Source organism: Eurytemora carolleeae, unplaced genomic scaffold (assembly GCF_000591075.1).
Source record: "Eurytemora carolleeae unplaced genomic scaffold, Eaff_2.0 scaffold855, whole genome shotgun sequence".
In the NCBI taxonomy this organism is placed as follows: domain Eukaryota; kingdom Metazoa; phylum Arthropoda; class Copepoda; order Calanoida; family Temoridae; genus Eurytemora; species Eurytemora carolleeae.
The window spans coordinates 130,523-151,258 of record NW_019396751.1 but is presented as its reverse complement, the minus strand read 5'-3'; the positions used below and the strand labels follow the sequence as shown (position 1 = coordinate 151,258).

The 20,736-nt window shown below is 31.8% G+C and overlaps 1 protein-coding gene across 1 annotated transcript; it reads left to right on the top strand.

Moving 5' to 3' along the window:
- Positions 1 to 1,658: 1,658 nt before the first annotated feature.
- LOC111708205 (vang-like protein 1) lies at positions 1,659 to 19,050 on the top strand. Its single transcript, XM_023481509.1, has 20 exons — positions 1,659 to 1,836; positions 2,239 to 2,343; positions 3,095 to 3,195; positions 3,705 to 3,741; positions 3,851 to 3,983; positions 4,615 to 4,709; positions 5,016 to 5,159; positions 5,721 to 5,800; positions 6,726 to 6,771; positions 8,534 to 8,611; positions 8,937 to 8,977; positions 9,181 to 9,289; positions 11,228 to 11,335; positions 12,110 to 12,209; positions 13,293 to 13,381; positions 15,435 to 15,520; positions 16,866 to 16,947; positions 17,091 to 17,204; positions 18,526 to 18,600; positions 18,667 to 19,050. The coding sequence occupies exons 2-20, from the start codon at positions 2,246 to 2,248 to the stop codon at positions 18,815 to 18,817; spliced, it is 1,767 nt and encodes a 588-aa protein (XP_023337277.1). The 5' UTR covers positions 1,659 to 1,836; positions 2,239 to 2,245; the 3' UTR covers positions 18,818 to 19,050.
- Positions 19,051 to 20,736: the final 1,686 nt, after the last annotated feature.

Below are 20,736 nucleotides of genomic sequence, written 5' to 3'. Positions count from 1 at the left end.
AAGGGTGCGTGGATTGAAAAAATGAAAAGTGAAGACAAAGAATGGGATGAAAATTAAGAAAGATGAATGAAAGTTGAGAATGTATGAGAGGGGTAGGAGTAGAACGGTGGGAGGGGTTACAAGAAGTGCTTTCTCATAATTATTCCGAATTCCCTTGCTGCTCTAGTTCATATATATATATATATATATATACCTAAATTAGGTTAAATATAACTAAGATCTTACTGCTCAGATTACTGAGCAGTAAGATATAATACAGTGAAACCCTTAATAACGAATACATCGAAAGAATTCATCAAATGTCGTATTCTTCACTTTCTGATAATGGAACGTTGCAGATATTTAGTTTTTAAAATAAATGATTATATTGAACTCTTTAAAACTGTTTCCGCATATTCATGGCTATTTATTTATTTTTGCAAATACTAAAATTTACGCAATATAGTATAAAACTCATTTAAAAAATGTCAAGACGACATTTGATAAATTCTTCCGATGTATTCTTTATTAAGGGTTTCACTGTATTCAAGAGGGTGTTTTCCAAACACTTAATAAGTTTCAAAATAAGAAAACCATTTTTTTAAATTTCTGAAATCAATTTATTGATAAACTAGCTTGGAAACCCAGCTTTGCCTGAAGAACTAAACAATTTTTTAAACCAAGCTAAGACCATTCTCGTTAAAACTCAATTAAAATTTGAGGCAAATCGGTCTAAGGGTTTATAATCAGACATACAAACCATCAAACAGAGATTACTTCAAAAGCCTGATTTTTTAAAATACTTGAGGAACAGTTTTTTTTCTGTGACACCCTGCAACAATGATCTTAGATTTATAGTAACCCTGTATTTTATCCTATATAAAGTATGATGACTATAGAATATTTTACCTTAAACGTAGAATCTTGAAGGTTCTTAAATACTCAACTCTCCTAGTCATGAAAACCAATCGCTCTATTACTGTGAGCTAAAATTTTCACTTTCTGACGTAAACATCTTTCAAAATTTTACCCTTTACTCCTTCTAAACTAAAATTAGTAACAAGTAATTTGCAGTTTTAAAATCTTCATTTCCAGGGCTCGGAAAGGCAGAACCAAACGGAATGCCTAAGGAAACTTTAATGTTTGATGCATAATTTTAATAAAAAATAGATTAAAAATCAGTCATCTTGAAAGTAAGCGAGATATGTAAAAAGTAAAAATAAATTGGTTTAAGAAATCAGTTTGTAAACATGGTCAACTCGATTACTAATGGCATAAAACAATGAGGAAAGAATGAAGAGAAAATAAGAGTTATCAGGATAAAACCAATTTAAAGAAAATTTATAAAATAAAAGTTTTGTAATTCGCAAGAATGAGCGAAATAGTCAGAGAGAAAAGGATAAAATATACTGCCTAGCTGCTTAGGGGAACAGGGGGAAGGGCTTCTTGCAGCATGGGGGGGGGAGATTGTGAACACCCCTATAGGATAAAGATTATCTCAACATAATTTGTCATCATTGTACAATCATATTTTAAGATCTCCATTGTTGATCCTCCAAACTTCAAATATTTGGTTCACANATCCCCCTGCCTAAATATAATCTTAAATAGTTTTATGTTTTTCATTTCTCTAAATGTACCACAAATTCAAGAAGAAGTAACAAGTAGAATCAAATTAAATAGAGTAATTAACATTTCAGAGAAATGTAAATCACACCTAAGAACCTGATTGAGACGAACCACGAAAATCCTCGAAAAAGTCAGAAAGCTTGGAATATTTCAAAGATCTGGGAACTAATCGATAAAACCTCAAGGATCAACAGAAACAAGAAGGGCAGTTCCTGTAGCATGAATCAGGTATATAATATAAAAAAATCTGTGACTTTGTACTGATGAGGATAAAGATTTCTTTAAAAAATGATAAAGATGAGTTCAATTAATTTGCTTTGAATACCTGGAATTAAAGAGAATAACCTCTGTTCTGTGTCTGGAATCAAGCAACGCAGACCAGAAAACCGGATTTGAAACATTATATACCGAACATGGGTCAACTTGTACAATTTTCTAAAAGGCATCTTCAAAAAAAAAGATTTTCATTCTAGTAATTGAATTTTGAATTGTTTATAGCGACTGAAATCTTGAGAAAGGGTTTATTTACGCTACAACCCAACCAATGATAAAATTCCTAACTTAAAAATGTATTTCTAATGATTGTTTTGAAATTTGTAAACTGTTCCTTTAATACCTACCTCTATTAAGGCCTGTAATGCCCTACCTTCTGACCTCTACGCCTGGTAATCCAACCAACTGGGTTAAAATGGAAACTGAAAGCATTCTTTCAGGACACTCTGTGAAGAGTTCAAGGTAGGACCAGCAACCTTGATCAAATTTATCGTTAAAGGCTCACTCTAGGCTTATTTGGGAAAATGTATTTTACTGGAACAACTTTGCAATCTTGTTCCTCTTCTATTTTTCATTGTACACCAAGATTGATAAAATAAAACTTGTTTGGTCGTCCATAAATTTAAAAACATTTTTCTAGGAAAGAAGGTAAGTGTGTTGGCAAACGAGATATTAAACCAAATTAAATGAATTTTGTTTAATCTGACATAAATTTTTACCTCTTAAATATGAATGGGATTGTTGTATTTAAGGATCTCTTTAATTAAAGATACCTTGAACAATTCAAATTGTACCCTGTAAGCTTATTACAATGCTTTTTTTGTAATCTGAACAATCTTAAAGATTTTTTAAAGTCCTTTTTTGGTGTTTCTTTAGAAAAAAAATTAGCTAACAAAACTTCTTAAAAATTGCTTTTTACATTTTATATTCTGCGGATTTTTACACCTAAATTTGATTACAAAATTTTGAAATGATATAAATTACATTAAAATAAATCAAATGCTTACTTTCCGTTCAGTTACCAACCAATTATTTAGTTAATTAACTAATTGATTAGTTAATCAACTAATCAATTAGTTATTTAACTAATCAATTAGTTAATTAACTAATCAATTAGTTATTCAACTAATCAATTAGTTATTCAACTAATCAATTAGTTATTCAACTAATTAATTAATAAATAAAATTTGATAAAATGTTTATTGCATTATAGATCCAACTATGGGAGACTGAATCCAACGACAACGCTTCCTGCCAAATCTAATTTATCCGTCAGCAACTTCCCTAACCTACCTCCTCTACCTCCTGTTCCAGGGATTACAAAATTCATACATTTTTATTGAAAAGAATATATCCCCGGTTTCTTTATTTCTGCGCAATACAACATTCTTTATTTTTCAACATGTCTCCAAATATCAATTATCTAGATAATTTTTCATACAGGGTTACCCACAAAGAATCAGATTTCAGAGACGACTGTACGGAATTTATAGTGTCCATTTCTCTATGTACATGATTGTCTGCAACTTTACATTTGTTTCTGTCTTTGTCAAGTCATTAAAAAAGCCATTAAAAGGCAATATTAAAGGCAGAAGACTTAATTTAACCTTGTAATCGTCATATGTAAATAGTTTTAAGTCGTCTTTATAGTCTCATTCTTTGAGGTAACTCTGTACATCTTTATACATTTCGTCTTATTAGTAATAATTTTATTTTTATTCTACTCTTCTTTCATTCCTCCTCACTACCCTGTTCCAAGTTAAACATTTACATTTTACGACCCTTCCTCTCTTATTTATTTTATTTGAATTTTGTAATAAAAGGAAACCTCACATCCTTATCCAACTACTCTCTCAGCAGGAACTTGGAAAACAACAAAATATTATCACCCATTTAAAAAAAATTTGAATTACTTTTATTTTGAATTATTTGTAAATTAACTTTAATTTGAAATGTTTCCCAAAATTAGGAATATAAATAATCTGAACTCGGTGAATAATTATCATCAGTTTACTCCGTTTAATAACTCGAACATACAGCAGTCCCCCTACCATGCCTCTGTTGTATCAGTTCCTATGCAGTCCAGATATCATAACACCCAGGTATTAGAATTTGAACCTTTGGTCTATATAGTATATACATTTTCCGAAAGTATTAATTCTATCTAAGTATTAATTCTTTATACAAATTGGTCACATCTAGAAAAAATTTTGAAAAGTTTATGATAATTTGAATTTTTCCTGCTTTTCAGGTAAGTATATTAAAATTTAGTAAAAATAACCAAATATGAGCATTAAAGGGACTGTAAGCATTAAAGGGACAATGGTACCCTTAAAATAAAAAATGTCAAGGGTAACTTTGTGAATCAAGCAATGCCATCTTTGCACTATAGGTCTCTTGAAATTATGCAAACTGCAGTCTATTTAAATCCATGAGTGTCACATCTCTACTCTTTTCGAAAAATATCAATTAGCCGTCGAAATATTACATTTTTTAAAGGAAGATGTAGGAAAAGTGTTAACTGCATACTATACCTAAAATAAGATTTTCAAAATGAAATACCACTATAAAGGGTTCGTCTAATGGGTCCTGTTATGGTTCATAACAAAGTTCCAAGTAAATTTTGTCTTTTGATGGACTCATTCCTACGCTAACTAGATGCGTTTGATTTCTTCACAGTTTTCTGAATTGTTAAATCTGTTTGCATTGTATCTCAATTCTCAATATGTTTAGGTGAATATCCTTCCTACTGTTGATGATTGGGCAGATAATACAACTGCTCTGAGTGGAATGTCTGATGTTGAACTGGAAACCTCTCTACCAAACAGGGAAACAATAACTATTATCAAACTAAATAACTAAATCGTATTGCCTAACATGATTTAGAAAATACTGGGTATTACACAAGAATATGTGAAACCCGCAATACGTCCCATGGGGTGGGAATGACCACTCCTGTCGAAGTGAACATAAGGAAAGGATCGTCCCGGAAATAATTTAAATAACTGTTACATTTCGTAATATCATCGTGAAGCCAAATAGTTCTTGATTTTTATTTTACAATTCTGCGTTTTCACCTCAAGCAATCCCCCTCGTCTTCACTCCCTTGAAAGATCAAGTTGTTGTTTCTTTAGAGGATTACTAGAATATCAGTCAAGCCTAGGATTTCAGGTTCAGAGATTCGCCGGACACTACATCACCATATTCCTCTCCATTCTCTCATTTATCTCTCCAATACTTATGCTTATCCTTCCACAGTTCTCCATATTCAACCTTAGGTATAAAACCATCAAGAATATAACAAAATTTTCACAACGTTACCCTTTTAATCTTAAACTTGTCAAGAATGAATAAAATATTCTTGTTTTTGAGCTGAAAATCAATTAATTTTTGTTGGTGTACAAATAAACGTTGTCAGCATTGATCAGTACATTATTGCTGAATCATGTAACTAAAACACAATTATAAATCAGTTTTTTAAAATCTAAGAAAAAATAATTCTAGTTCTTCTTTCTTAGATATAAAAGAAAATGTTTAAAATCATCTTGTTAATTTGCATTCAGAATTTCTTGTGATAGATTCTTAATATTTCTCTGTTATTTAGAATCTTTCTCTTAAATGTGATGGATTCCTAATATTTCTCTGTTATTTAGGAATTCTCAGTTGAAATGTGATGTTGAATGTGATGGATTCCTAATATTTCTCTGTTATTTAGGAATTCTCAGTTGAAATGTGATGTTGAATGTGATGGATTCCTAATATGTCTCTGTTATTTAGGAATTCTCAGTTGAAATGTGATGTTGAATGTGATGGATTCCTAATATGTCTCTGTTATTTAGGAATTCTCAGTTGAAATGTGATGTTGAATGTGATGGATTCCTAATATCTTTTACCTTTAAACTACTATGTCTATCTATAGGTAAGAGAATCTGCCTAATAGTGTGTAAAATATGTTGTAAAAGGAGTTGAGTCTTTGCCACAAACTCAACTCAACATATTAAATCTTTCATTTGTTTTTTTAACAATTTATTTTTTAAAATTTTTAAAAAGGTTTTATAAAAGACAATTACAGACTGTATTTGCATAGTATTACCGTATTCCAATTTTTCCCACTTTGTGATTCTTGGGTCCCCGGGATTCTCCCCCCGGGGGGGGGGGGATCTCAGAACTCCGAAAACCCCAAGTGTGAAACAAAACCCCAACATTTAGTTTTGATATTTTCAAAATAATTAGTAATAGAAATAGTCCGTGCATTCTTCTCTTCTATTCTGCTAATATCAATGATTTTTTTTAATTCTGTCTGATATTTCTGGTTTGTTGCAAGGAAGTTTAGCTAATTATATATTTTTTTAAATTTAATATCTCAGCTGCTGACACTGAACCCATGAGCAATAATGAAATAATAATCCTTGCAAGTTTTCTGGAACGTGGAATTTTGAAAATTTAAAGTACCCAATGTCAGAATCTCCACTTATAAATAATGACAAATGTGATAAAAGGAGTTTTGGCTAGGAGCAGATTATCAACAGTCTTGAAACTGATGTGAAAGAACATCTTTGGCAGTAGTTGTAAATTATACTTGTACTCGATGCTTCTCCAAATTAGGAAGATCCGTGGTTGATGGATATTAACTTGTTTCCCATGGGTGGGTTGTAGGTTTTACTTAAAATCAATAAAATGATTGCCAATTACAGATTGGTTAATTACCCGTTCATAAAGAGAATGAGAAATATATTCATTAATTTTATTTTTTATTCAAACTGTGCAAAGATAGAGTTTTAGAGCATAGTTCCTACTAATCCAAAAAAACTTCTTGAATTATTACTTAGTAATTTTCTGTTTAGGTTCCTGGGCTGTATTCTATAGGAAACCTAAATCTACGATGCCTAGGTAAATTGTTCTAGGATTAGGAAAGTAATGGATTTCATTCAAGAATAATTTAATAAAAAAATAGGTTCTTTTGATTGCACGCCTTTATGTTTTCAGACTCCCTTTACCCTAACCCCATAAATTTTAGATAATAAAAAACATCACAGGATACAGTTTTTTCTTGGAAATGACCAAAGAGAAATCATTAATATTCTTATTTGATTAAAAGTTAAATTATTCTTTGACTTTAATGACTAGGAATTAATAATGAAAGGGAAGGGGGGTGAGGTGAGGATAGTTATGGTTCAGAATTTTATATTCAAGATATCGTGGAGGGGGGGGGATCACTGTACAATGAGTGGACAGTACATGAACTCATAAATATCCCCTGTACAGTATGTGTACAGTATCTGAACCTTGCACACGTGAAATGAGTGTACAATATATGAACTCCTGAATACCCCAAGTGCAATGCGTTTACAGTATGTAAATTACTGAATACTTCTGTATAATGAGTGTATAGTATGTGAACTCATGAATACCCTCTGTACACTGTATGTACAGTATGTAAACTACATAATACTTTTGTACAATGAGTATATAGTATGTGAACTCATGAATACCCTCTGTACACTGTATGTACAGTATGTAAACTACTGAATACTTCTGTACAATGACTAAATAGTATATGAACAACTAAACACGTACAATGAGTGTACAGAATAGGATTGGGATGGTTTGGCAAGAAGTAAAGAAGATCAGGCCTAAACTACTCCTGCTACTCCTACTAACCGTATCCTCTGCCAAAAATATCTAAAGAAAAATATATTATATCCAAGATAATACAGAATCCAATTGAAAAAATAAGAAAAACTGCAATACAACACTTAGCTTTCAAACTAAAACATTACCTTAAATTGAAGGGTATAAATAAATATTTAATTTTGATATCAATGTTTTCGTATCAAAATATGAATTAGATCTGATAATGCCATAGTGGAAATAGAGAAAAAGAACCTAAATGGAATCGGCCTGTAAGGCATCCATGATAAATAGTTTAACCAATATATAGAATTTCATTTTTTGGCGGTTTTTAAAACATCAAACTGTCATTTAGAAATGCAAGCACATATACATGCATCCTTTACAAGGACCGTCGTCGTTATAATATCAATTTATCCTCGATATAAAGAGGGCCATGTCCGATTTACAATGGCAACCATTATGTAAACTACCTTTATCTAATGAAAAAAGTGGGAAATATCGCCGTTTGTTAAGCTTGAAAAGTGTTCAATTCCGACATTTTCCTCCATTTTTTTGCCGCATAAACCAGTAAGCCACTTTGAGAAAAAAGTGGAGTTATAATATGTTCTTGATAAGACAAAACACTTATGGGTACAATTGTGAATCAGACATTCCAATCTGAAAATTACAGGAACTTACGTCTACATTTTCTATTATATTGTCTTTCAACGTAATTTCAAATTACTTTTTTATTTTATTTTACAACGGAACCCTGCAAATCTTTCTTTAAACAACATTGAAAGGAAAACATAACCGCTTTTATAGCTTAAAAAGTGACGAATTCTGTCAATTTACTATTTTGTCTGTACTGCACTAATTAATAAGTCCCTTGCTTTGTAGAGAAACCGCAATTCAAATAACCAATTTTTTATGAGACAAAGGTTTAAAGGGTACCGGGTTGCTAATCGAGCATGCAATTTCTTTTAATGAAGATTCACTTTAAATTTCGTTGACAGCCCCTTTAATGATCTTTGTTTAGATTGTTGTTGTTTCGTGGACTGGTTTGTTTATTAATGTTCGTTCTGTGCTTAGCTTTCTGGCTCTTCTATGGTGTTAGGTAAAATTGAAATTTAAATTAAAATTTAAATATTAAAATTAATATTAAAATATTTTAAACTAGGAATGAGCGTCATTGTTGTCTTAAATTTTTAGTACGTTTAGCTTTATTCTAATTTTTTTTAAACAGTCAAAATTGAGAAAAAGTGCAAAATTAGAAAACAAAGCTCCAATCTGCTATTTTGGTTGCAACTGCAGGAGATATTTTTGTTCGAATTATTTGATTTGCATTTACTAAATTTTCTTAAACTACATTTGGATATTGAATTAACAAATAACATGTATTAAATACAAAGAACTATTGTAAGAATCTTATTTTTTTTCAGGATAATGGAAGAGCGAAGAAAAGTGCAATATGCTGATATAGGTAAACAATTCATTTTGTTCTAATTTCCTTTTTTTAAACTTTTTATCCAGTAAATTAGGTTCCATTCACTTAATCCAATAGTTTTTCTATTTTAGAAGAAATAACCTAATTGCTTTCTTTCTTTGGCTTTTAATCTTTCAATTTGTCTTATTAATTAAATAAATTGAATAGATTCTTGTTTTTTATTTTTATTTCTTTTTTAGTTCGGTATTCTGGCAGTTACCTAGACAGTCTCCTGGTTCTTCACTATCTTGCACTTCTCCTTGTCGAGCTCAGACATAACCAAACCACATACCTTCTCAGGGTAGTAAGGTAAGCAGTACCTTCTCGATGTAGTTAGGTAAGAAGTGTTAGCAATGCCTTCTCAATGTAGTTAGGTAATCAGTACCTTCTCAATGTAGTTAGGTAAGCAGTACCTTCTCAATTTAGTTAGGTAAGCAGTACCTTCTCAATTTAGTTAGGTAAGCAGTACCTTCTCAATGTAATTAGGTAAGCAGTACCTTCTCAATGTAGTTAGGTAAGCAGTACCTTCTCTATGTAGTTAGGCAATCAGTACCTTCTCAGGGTAGTTAGAAAAGCAGTACTTTTCCTAATAGTTAGGTAATCAGTACCTTCTCATGGTAGTTAGGCAAACAGTACCTTCTGCAGGTACTTGGTAAGTAGTACCTTCTCAGGGTATCAGGTAATCTTTGCCTACTCCGGGTAGTTAGGCAGCTTTGCCTTCTCAGGGTGGTGAGGTATGCAGTACTATCTCCGTGTAGTTGGGTATACATTACCTTCTCCAGGAACGTAATCCTTGCCTTCCCCAGTTAGTTGGGTAAGCTTTTCCCCCCAATTATATTGGTAATCTTGTTCTTTTCCTGGTAGTTTGGTAAGCTTCTTCTTTAGGTATGAAGATAATAATAGATTTATATTCTATTAGACGTATTAGGTGTAGTTAGTGTATATTTACGCCTGTATCTCTCTATAAATTATACACCTAGGAGTCTAGTTAGTGTATATTTACGCCTGTATTTCACTATACATTATACACCTAGGAGTCTAGTTATTGTAAATTTACGTCTGTATCTCTCTATACATAATACACCTAGGAGTCTTTTTAGTGTATACTTACGTCTGTATCTCACTATACATTATACACCTAGGAGTCTTTTTAGTGTATACTTACGTCTGTATCTCTCTATACATTATACACCTAGGAGTCTAGTTATTGTATATTTACGTCTGTATCTCTCTATACATTATACACCTAGGAGTCTAGTTAGTGTATATTTACGTCTGTATCTCTCTTTACATTATACGCCTAGGATCTGTATCTCTCTATACATTATACACCTAGGAGTCTAGTTATTGTATATTTACGTCTGTATCTCTCTATACATTATACACCTAGGAGTCTAGTTAGTGTATATTTACGTCTGTATCTCTCTTTACATTATACGCCTAGGAGTTTAGTTTACGCCTGTATCTCTCTATACATTATTAACATAGGAAAATAGTTATTGTATATTTACTTCTGTATCTCTTTATGTATAATACACCTAGGAGTCTATTTAGAGTATATTTACGTCTGTATATCTCTATAAACATTATACACCTAGGAGTCTAGTTAGTGTATATTTACATCTGTATCTCTCTATACATTATACACCTAGGAGTCTAGTTAGTGTATATTTACATATGTATCTCTCTATACATTATACGCCTAGGAGTCTAGTTAGTGTATATTTACGTCTGTATCTCTGTATCATTATACACCTAGGAGTAAAGTTAGTGTATATTTACATCTGTATCTCTCTATACATTTTACGCCTAGGAGTCTAGTTATTGTATATTTACATCTGTATCTCTCTATACATTATACACCTAGGAGTCTAATTAGTGTATATTTACGTCTGTATCTCTGTATACATTATACACCTAGGAGTCTAGCTAGTGTATATTTACGTCTGTATTTATCTATACATTATGCACCTAGGAGTCTAGTTAGTGTATATTTACGTCTGTATCTCTCTATACATAATACACCTAGGAGTCTAGTTAGTGTATATTTACGTCTGTATCTCTATCTATACATTATGCACCTAGGAGTCTAGTTAGTGTATATTTACGTCTGTATCTCTCTATACATAATACACCTAGGAGTCTAGTTAGTGTATATTTACGTCTGTATCTCTCTATACTTTATACAAATAGGAGTCTAGTTCGTGTATATTTACGTATGTATCTCTCTATACATTGTACACCTAGGAGTCCTGATGGTGAGAGTGGCGGATATCCCTTGGGACAAATGTCCATTCAACAAGCAGCATCTACAGTTCTAGACAGGTATATATATATACACATTCAACAAGCAGGGTGTTTCAAAATACATTTTAATATTCAACAACATTGATTTGAAAATTTCTCTATCGCAATTGCATTTAGGTCCGAACCAATAAGTCTCCTAAATTCTAAATCAAAAAATAATTTTTTTTTATTAAAATTGAAGTAAAAGCAAGCATCGTCTCTAGTTTTGGAATTTTAACATTTTTTTCGATACCCAGCTCTATAAAATTACAAAAAGCAAGAATGGACTCAAACAACTAGAAACAAAAATAAAATGACTAAAAAATGTAATTTAGTTTCTACATAAAAACTAGCTTTTTAGTAACTCTGTCAATAAAATGGTAAGAAAGTTAGTAAAGTAACCCTGTAGATATAATAATAAGTGAGTTAGTAAAGTAACCCTGTAGATATAATAGTAAGTCATCCATCCCTCCTTTCTACACCAACTTTGCAATGTACAATTAAATTTTGCAAAATAAAAGAAAATGATAAGATATGGCCTGAAAAATACATTGCGCTTACACTGCCCTAGCAACTAATGTTTTTCTATCGGCCTGGAATTCATCTAGATACAAGCAGATGGAGATAGATAGATAAATGCTAGGGTTGCTAAGCTACTGTACAATATATTACCAGCCTTGTATTGTACTCTGTACATTGTACAGATATAGTTTATATACAGAGCGTCCCATATCATATTAGATTATCTCCAATCTTTAACACCAAAATAAACCCTTAATACTCGAAAAACTTATTTTTTATTATTATTATTATTATTATCATTATTACTATTATTATTATCATTATCAGGGATAACCGTGAGTATGGAGGTAGATCTGAGTATGTTGCAAGGGATAATTATAAGTTCTATGATGTAGATGGGTTCGGAAATTATCATGATAAGGTAGAAAATACAATAATCATGAGACTAAGATAGATCACTTTATTGGATATCCAAAAAATTTATAAGATTCATATATTAGTTTTGAGACTGGAGTTTTTAAAACAAAATTAACGAATTCTCAAAAAAGTTGATCGTTAATCATTCAATAGTAAATATTGCTGAGTTTTCTAACTTTACGACTTTTTTGTAGTTTTTATTTGAAAACATCTGAGCTTGTCACTTTTCCGTATCTGAGTAATTTGTATGTTTTACCCCCCTGACCCTTTTTATCTGAGATATTTTAGATTAATGAAATGATGAACTATAGTATACTAGACTGTACAGTATATATAGGGTTAATCTGAAGTAGACCCAACCTTGTTTGATTTTAAACCCTGTGTACCCGTGTGTCTGTATAAAGTTTATCCAATATTTAGAATGATCGGAGTGGGAAATCAGGTTTATTGAATCCCTGTATACAACATTTATTACCAAATATTGTTCAACTCAGTTTAAAATATTTCAATTTTTTAAAACAACGTTTGTTGAAAATCAACTTTTATTATTTAAATAATACTGATAACATGATGAATACATAACAAATAACAAAGGTGTAAAAATAAAGGTTCTGAAATGATTGGAAAACTTAAGCAGTGCAAAAAAAGCTCTTTTCCGATTTAAATTCCTTCTACAATTCCTTAACCAATTCCAATACCAATTCCAAAACCAATTCCTAAACCAATACCTAAACTAAATATTTAACCAATTCCTTAACCAATTCCAAAACTAATTACAAAATCAATTCTTAACCCAATACTGAAACCAATTTCAAAACAGATTCCAAAAAAATTCAGAAAATTATTCTAAACCAATTCCAAAATCAATTCCAAAACCAATTATAAAACCAAGATCAAAACCAACTTTAAAAAAATTAAAAAACCAACTTGATAAACCCAATTTTAAAACCAATTCATAAACTATAAAATATTGTCATAATTGTCCATCTCTTGCAATAAAAAAATCTGGATGAGTTTGTGGTGGGTAACATTTTTTATGTGTTAAATATTTGTCAAAATATTCCTCAATTATTGCTCATTAATTAAGGACTCTCGTGTCAGTTCTCCCGGGTTCAGAAGCAGGAAGGATTTCGGACACAATGATCTCTTCTACGAGGAATATGAATACGAGAGAAGGTAAGATGGGAAATATTTGTAGCTGTCTACCCTGTTCAGTTTTTTGTCTGATTTTAGGGGAGGGAGGAATTACGCCCCGTTGTTTTTTTTTTTAATTTCAGTTCAAAGCATGATTTTAATACATGTAAAAATGCAAAGTGGCCACTTTTGAATTTTACGTAGAAACTGCTCAATCCCTTGATTTTGGATCCCCGTAATTTCTTTGTTCTTTCATTGGTTGAACGCAAAATTCACTGGCTTCTGATTGGATATCAGATTGTCGCTTCGCGGGATATCAAATAAAGATTAAAATAATCTGTAGATTAACAAAAGATCGAGATCAAGCGTTGATCTCGATATCTACAATACAAGAGTGTTATATACTCTTAATCCCGTTCTCTTAATCTCAATATCCACTGTGAACACTTTCAAAATAAAGATTATATTAATCTGCAGATTAACAAAAAAGGATATCAAGCATTGATCTCGATATCGACAAATCTAAAGTTTTCAACTTAGAGCTGAAAACTCTTGTATTGGATACCCCTAATCCTGATTGTTAAATCTTTGTATCCGCTGCAGTTGACACTTTTGATTGCGCGCCAAAATTTTGAAATTTCTCGGCTTTTGATTGGCTGCACGTTTTTTACAATCGACACCTGATTGGTTGTAGTTTAAATAATTTCCCGGTGAAGAACGTTAGATTAACCCTATTCCCGCTGGGGGGGGGTCAATTTGACCCCCCCCTGTAGTTTTTTTTGCATAACTCAAAAAGTATTGGTCTGAGGCTGTTGAAATTTTCTGACTTTTCTTACATACCCAAAGCCCTCCCTTTAGGCCTAAAACCGGGCTTTAATACTAACTGCCTGAGTCCTCAGGCACACTGCCTGAATGACTGTTTTTGCCTGTAGCAAACTAAATCTTTGTTTTGACCCACTTTCACTTGTCAGATTTTGATAAAATTTAGCTTTTTGGAAAGCCTATGACATAAGGAAACGGATTGCACAAGTTTTGCGAAAAAAAAATTGCAAATTTTTTGCAAACAACCTGTCAAAGGAAATTTGCACATTTTTAGTTTTTCTTGATTAAAAATCAGGTTATTTAAAATTTTGCAAAAATTTTTGCATATTTGAAATGGCATGGTCAAGGGCTTTTCAAAAATGTATAATTTGTCATTTTTTGGACAAATTTTTTTTTGCAAACATTTTTACTATAAAACTGGATTTTGCGATAAAAAATTCAATTTTCGCAAATTTGCAAATTTTTTTGCAGATTCTAAAAGTAGAGCACAAGAGCTTTCTAATGATGTATCATTTGTCATATTTGGACATAAAACATGGGATTTAGAGGGGGGGGGGTCAAATTGACCCCCCCCCCAGCGTATCCTGGTTTTCAAGTACCCCAGCGGGGATAGGGTTAAATAAGTCTTCAGATTAATAAAAAGAGGAGATCAAGCATTGATCCCGCTATCTCTATTTAAAAGTTTTGAGCTCAGGACTCTAGATTAAAAATTACCCCAAACTAAAATTCTAAAATCCTCGAAATTTGATATTAGTATGTGTATACACACCCTGAACCTCTGTTGATATAAATTATAATGATGTAAAGTTGTTGAGCCGAGAGCAGAATATCAATTCATGTGTTTACTAACTTTTTGGAACTTTGTTTAACTTTGTTAGTTCCGCTCGAAGGGAATATGATGAGATTGGGGTCTGCAGAATTTAAGCAGATTTTAAAAACTTTTTTCTGTCAATATTGTACATTTTTCTCCAGAATTTCTACCAGTTGACTATCCATTTAAAAAAAATAGTGGCACGTTCGATAAAATTGTATTCTTTTAAGCCTCTGTTTAAAGTTTAGAATGTTCCAATGTGGTTACTCTATAGAAGCCACTTATAAATTTCAGCTGCAGTGGAGGAAATTATCAGAATTAACCAGTTTTCAAACTAGAAAACGAAAATCCAATTTATATTACATTATTGATCAGATACAGGTTTAAAGGGGATCGTTGTGATCGGACACATGTAGGGTCACTTGAAATTTAACATCTGTCCCTTTAAACATATTATTTTAGATTAAAAAAGCGGCGAGCTAGACTTATTACTGCAACTGAGGAAGCTTTCTCCCACATCAAACGTGTCAATACCGATAGTGTTAAGGGTAAATTTTAATTTAATTATAAATGTAATATTTTTAAATAAGCTTATTTTATATCAAATATACTGATCGATATTTAGAGGGGAATCTAGAGTTCCTAAAACCCAACTGCAGTTCTCATTTAATCAGTTTTCAGCTAAATGCTGAACAAAAACGTTGAACTTAAGATTAACTGATATCCTGGAAATGATTATCCCTGGAATTAAGTTCTAAGAGAAAAATATATATCGGTTGAACCCTGCCCGGTTTTTCTTCTAATTGGACATTTTTCCCTTTTTTCTGAAACTGATATCTTGACCTCTTCTTTCAACCTATTCAATGGCCAAGTTTCCAATTTTTCCAACTCGAAAGTATTGTTGTAATTTTTACCCAGAATATTTTGTCCGTCAGGATTTGTATTTGTCTGTTGTCTAACAATACAGACACAGAGAGATAGAAAAAGACAAGCTGAGCTGAGGGCAAAGGCAAGAAGAGAGATGAAAGCAAAACAACAGACAAGCAACTTTTCCGCAAACGAATATCGTCAATGGAAGTTTAAATCTGGTAGATGATTATAGAGCCATGTATGGCACTAGAGAAACTGCATCTTGGGCATGTCGTCTTCATAAAAACAAAGACGAATGGTTAGATAGACAATAAAAATAATTTTATAGATCTGAATGCAAGAACTTGAAACGTAAATGGACGTTTTACTTATTATGTTAAATAATAAGCAATCAATGAAAATTGTCCTTTTGTGGTCTCAGGAATAAAGTTCTACCAAAACTGCATGATAAATAGATTCATAGGAAAATTGATAAATATATTTAAATGGTTTATGAGGTCAACTAAAAAACTTTGTTTAGTGATGAAAACATTGTGACTGAAAAGCGCAAAATGCAACACAAAACAAAAAGAGAAGAATAGATTTTCAAATAGGAAATGTTTAGGCTAAAGCATATTGTACACGTCCTATATAGTATAGACTTTTCATTTTAATATTCCAGGACCCAGTACTCCCATGGACTCCTATAGATCTTGTTGTATTCCAGGACCCAGTATACTCACATGAACTCCAATTAACCTTTTTGTATTCCAGAACCTAGAACTCCCATGGACTCCTATAAATCCTATTGTAGGCTTTGACCCAGCACTCCCATGGACTCCTATTAACCTTGTTGTATTCTAGGACCTAGTTCTCCAATGGACTCATATAAACCTTGTTGTATTCCAGGACCCAGTGCTCCCATGGACTCATATAAACCTTGTTGTATTCCAGGACCCAGTACTCCAATGGACTCATAAAAACATTATTGTATTCCAGGACCCAGTACTCCAATGGACTCATATAAACCTTGTTGTATTCCAGGACCAAGTACTCCAATGGACTCGTATGAAGCTGCTCAGACTATATTTCCTTCTATTGTCCGTCCTCTTCAGAAATATCTGAGGTAAATAAAGTTGATACTGTACATAAAGTAGAAGTCTCTGATTTTCTTATTGCTATTCTGATTGCTATTTATAGCTATAATTAATAATATAAATAATGATCTTGAATTTATAAAGAAACCTTAATGTTTTTATTTTATTTTAGAATAACCCGTCAGCAGCCCCGGCACACAATGGACTCCATCCTGACCCACCTTGCCACCACCATCACCTACGATATGGCGCCCAAAGCCTTCCTTGAGAAATACCTCATCACCAGGTTCTATAAATTATGTAATCATCTTGTCAATGTTTTAAAAACTAAGGGGGTGTTAACGGTAACGTATTAAGAGTTAAGAATGCTAATGAAGTGATTTTTCGTTAAAAAAAAACAACAGTTAGTAAATACTTCAAAATCCCGGCCAGGAGCAAAAATAGAGAATCTTAGTAAATTACTTTGCATATTGTCCATCTAGCTAAATGTGCCCATTAGTAAATACGTAAATCATGTATTGCGATTAACCCATTCAATGTACGTAGAAACTCCATACTGTTTACTGAGTGAGATAGTATTCGTTCCCTTTTTTGATAAAACTTTAATTTGGGATTGATATGGATAGCTTACGAGATCACATCCAGTGCGTAGTGGCGTTGATAGATCACAGATCGTATTTGTGTTTTGACATTGATAGTCAAGAAATCCTGAGTTGTACCCATAGAGAATAGAATATATATTAGAGGGGAATTTAGAGAATCTCTCGGTATGAATTTTTCAGTCCCTCTTAGCCTGAAAGGGAGTTCAAGGTGTACAAATCATGTAAATATTCACAAATTATATGCAGTAGAGTACATTAATACAATATGTTCCAGCTAGACTATTCATTTCAATTTTGAATTTTTTAAAGCTGTTAATTAAACTTTATAATGAATTAGGCGAATAAAAAACATCATTTGATTTATAGTTTTAACGGAAAATCATCGTTTGTAAAGTGAAAGGCATAGAGTCTATGGGAAATGATCATTGGTCAATTATGAAACCAGCCTATTTCATAATTCGGTTTTCTTTCAACATTAATTTTAGATTTACTATAAAATGATATTCCAGGGCCCAAAAGGTTATATAGCATAAATATGTGAAGTACACCTGCAGTATGGAAACAGTACAACAAAAATGGCCGTTTTACACTTTTTTCTAGTAAATTCCCCTCTAATATATATTCTATTCTCTTTGGTTGTACCTGGATAGATACTTTCCCAGAATTGTTTATGAAGTTAGCATTTACTACAGGCCTAGCTTATAATCTTTGTTATTTTTATCTTAAAACTATAGTTCTGGACTTCTGGTGGCAATGCAACAGTAACCCTTTATACAAAACAGATTTAATTGGAAAATTAATGAACTGATAACTCGACTCAAATTTGAATTTTCAAACACTGATATCTTTGAAACCAGACCTCTGATATTTCGAACGATGATTTTATCAAATAAATTATCAAATCTCTATAGAATATCAGAGGTTAATGTTGCAAAAATAAATGAATTAGAAATTAGAGTTGAGGCGATCAATTTTTAAAAATCTAGCTGAAATGATATATTTTAGACCTGTTTTACAAAATGAACGAGAACAATGTGAAATCCAGTCCTGGTCTCTAGTCTCTGAAGTTATGGTTTCAAGGTGAATTACTTTCCTTAGTTTAAGAAAACAAATTTTCTTTTTTTTTCTAAATTAAGTTTCTTCCAGGGGTGTTGAGGGTGGAACTGTATTTCTCCTCCGCCAGGGTGAAATCTCCCTTCTTTGTGAAGTTCTTCCCCTACCTCACTACAGCATTACGGAGACAGTTCATAATCCAGGAATGGATAAATTTATTATAAACAGGGATAATAATGTCTAGGAGGCTCTTAACCAAATCCCTCTTCCATTCTTGTTGTAACTGTGTTCTAATACCAACCTTACTTTTGTACCCAAGTTGTCTTCATCCAACCCCTTTTCTTTATTGAATACTTTTTCATCACGCGTAACTAATATACATCTAAATATGTCCTCCAAGGACAAAAAACACCGTGCCATATTCTTCCAATCATTCAATTATAACTGCCCGCCCCCCCTCTTCCCCCTTCTCAGTCANCCACCCCATTATCTATTTATCCCCCTGTAGTTGCCTAGATCTATAACTAGCAATATGCATTGACCAGTGTTCTAAATAATTACAATATGAATATAGAAAAAATTGGGCACGGTCCCTTTGACAAATGTTCTATGATAATTACATGAATTAAAAAAAATAAATCAAGCTTCCGCTGGTCATTCAATGCCATCATTTACACCTTAAATCATTACAAATCTTTAAAGAACGAAACAATGTAATGCCAAAGAAATCTAGTCTCTCAAAATCTCAAAACTATTTTATAAATATTGTAAAAAAAATTGATAGATTTAATAAATTGTAAAACATCATTGTTTGTAACAGTTTTTGTAATGTTATAAACAGTACAAAAAACCTTCTACGTTACGATACAAATTAATAACATTAAAACTTATAATATAGAGTATAAAAAATTGCTGAATGTTAGAGTAGAGGGGACCGGAGGTAAAGCTTCTCAAATAATTTATTAGCTTTGAAACAGTATTGATCTGAAATTGATATTTGATACCATAAAAGTCAAAATCGATTTTCTACTTTTTTCTTTTTTTAAGGAAAATAAAGATCTTGTAAATAATATTGATAATAACTATTCAACTTTTATTTGAGCCAAATACTCTAACTACCGCACTGCATCTTTTAAACCCTGATGGTTTAAACCTTTTATTTTAATTTAAACTTTGACTATTTTATCTAGAAGAATTCATAGTTTAAAATATCGAAGTTCAACAACATCATGTTACAAAGAATTAGGATTTAGGATTTAGAGTAATCATTTCCAATACAGTCACAAAACACAACATAATAAGATGTAACATATAAATAGAATTAGTATCTGAGCTACTAATTACTACTTCCTAGTTAACTTTCTATCTTGAAATAAAACTAGAGTTTGTATTTGACATTGTTGTATTCCAGGACCCAGTACTCCAATGGACTCATAAAAACATTATTGTATTCCAGGACCCAGTACTCCAATGNGAGGGGGGGGGTTTGTATAAGAACAGAAAGGTGAAATGGCAAGAGTGGGATAAAGTCTTGAACTCTCTAGTTTGGAATACTGTGAAATAAAATAATACAGTGGAAAGAGATTATTGAAATTTAATTGAATTCAAATTATTTAAGCTGGTTAAATTAAAAGGCTAAAAAAATAAATGAAAAAGAGAGAATTAAGAATACATAGTGAAAGAGGGATAAAGCGTTCAGAAAAGAGGTAAAAACTAATGAAGAAAGAGTTATATACATATATATATATATATAAACAGGGAATACGAAGAATATAGAAATCTAGGGATAGAAGAATACAGAAAGAAGAAAGAAGAATACAGAAAGAAAAAAGGAGAATAGAGAAAGAAGAAAGGATAATGCAGAAAGAGGGAAAGGATAATGCAGAAAGAGCCCAAGAATTAAGAAAGCAGTAAGAGGGAGGAGTAATACAGAAAGTATAGTGCAGAAAGAAGGAAAAGAGAGAAAGAGAAAGAGAGAAAGTTGAATGAAGAAAGTGGGAAAGAAGAATACAGAAAGAAGAAAGGAGAATAGAGAAAGAAGAAAGGAGAATACGGTAAGAGGTAAAGAAGAATACAGAAAGAGGAAAATAAGAATACAGAAAGAGGTAAAGAAGAATACATAAAGAGGAAAATAAGAAAACAGAAACAGGTAAAGAAGAACAC

What these genes read in the sequence shown, in the direction of transcription:
- LOC111708205 (XM_023481509.1), top strand. Translation starts at nt 2,246, where the DNA reads ATGCCCTACCTTCTGACCTCTACGCCTGGTAATCCAACCAACTGGGTT. An exon ending in CACTCTGTGAAGAGTTCAAG is followed by an intron (nt 2,344 to 3,094) that starts GTAGGACCAGCA and finishes ATTGCATTATAG; the next exon opens with ATCCAACTATGGGAGACTGA. An exon ending in TCTGAAGTTATGGTTTCAAG is followed by an intron (nt 18,601 to 18,666) that starts GTGAATTACTTT and finishes AGTTTCTTCCAG; the next exon opens with GGGTGTTGAGGGTGGAACTG.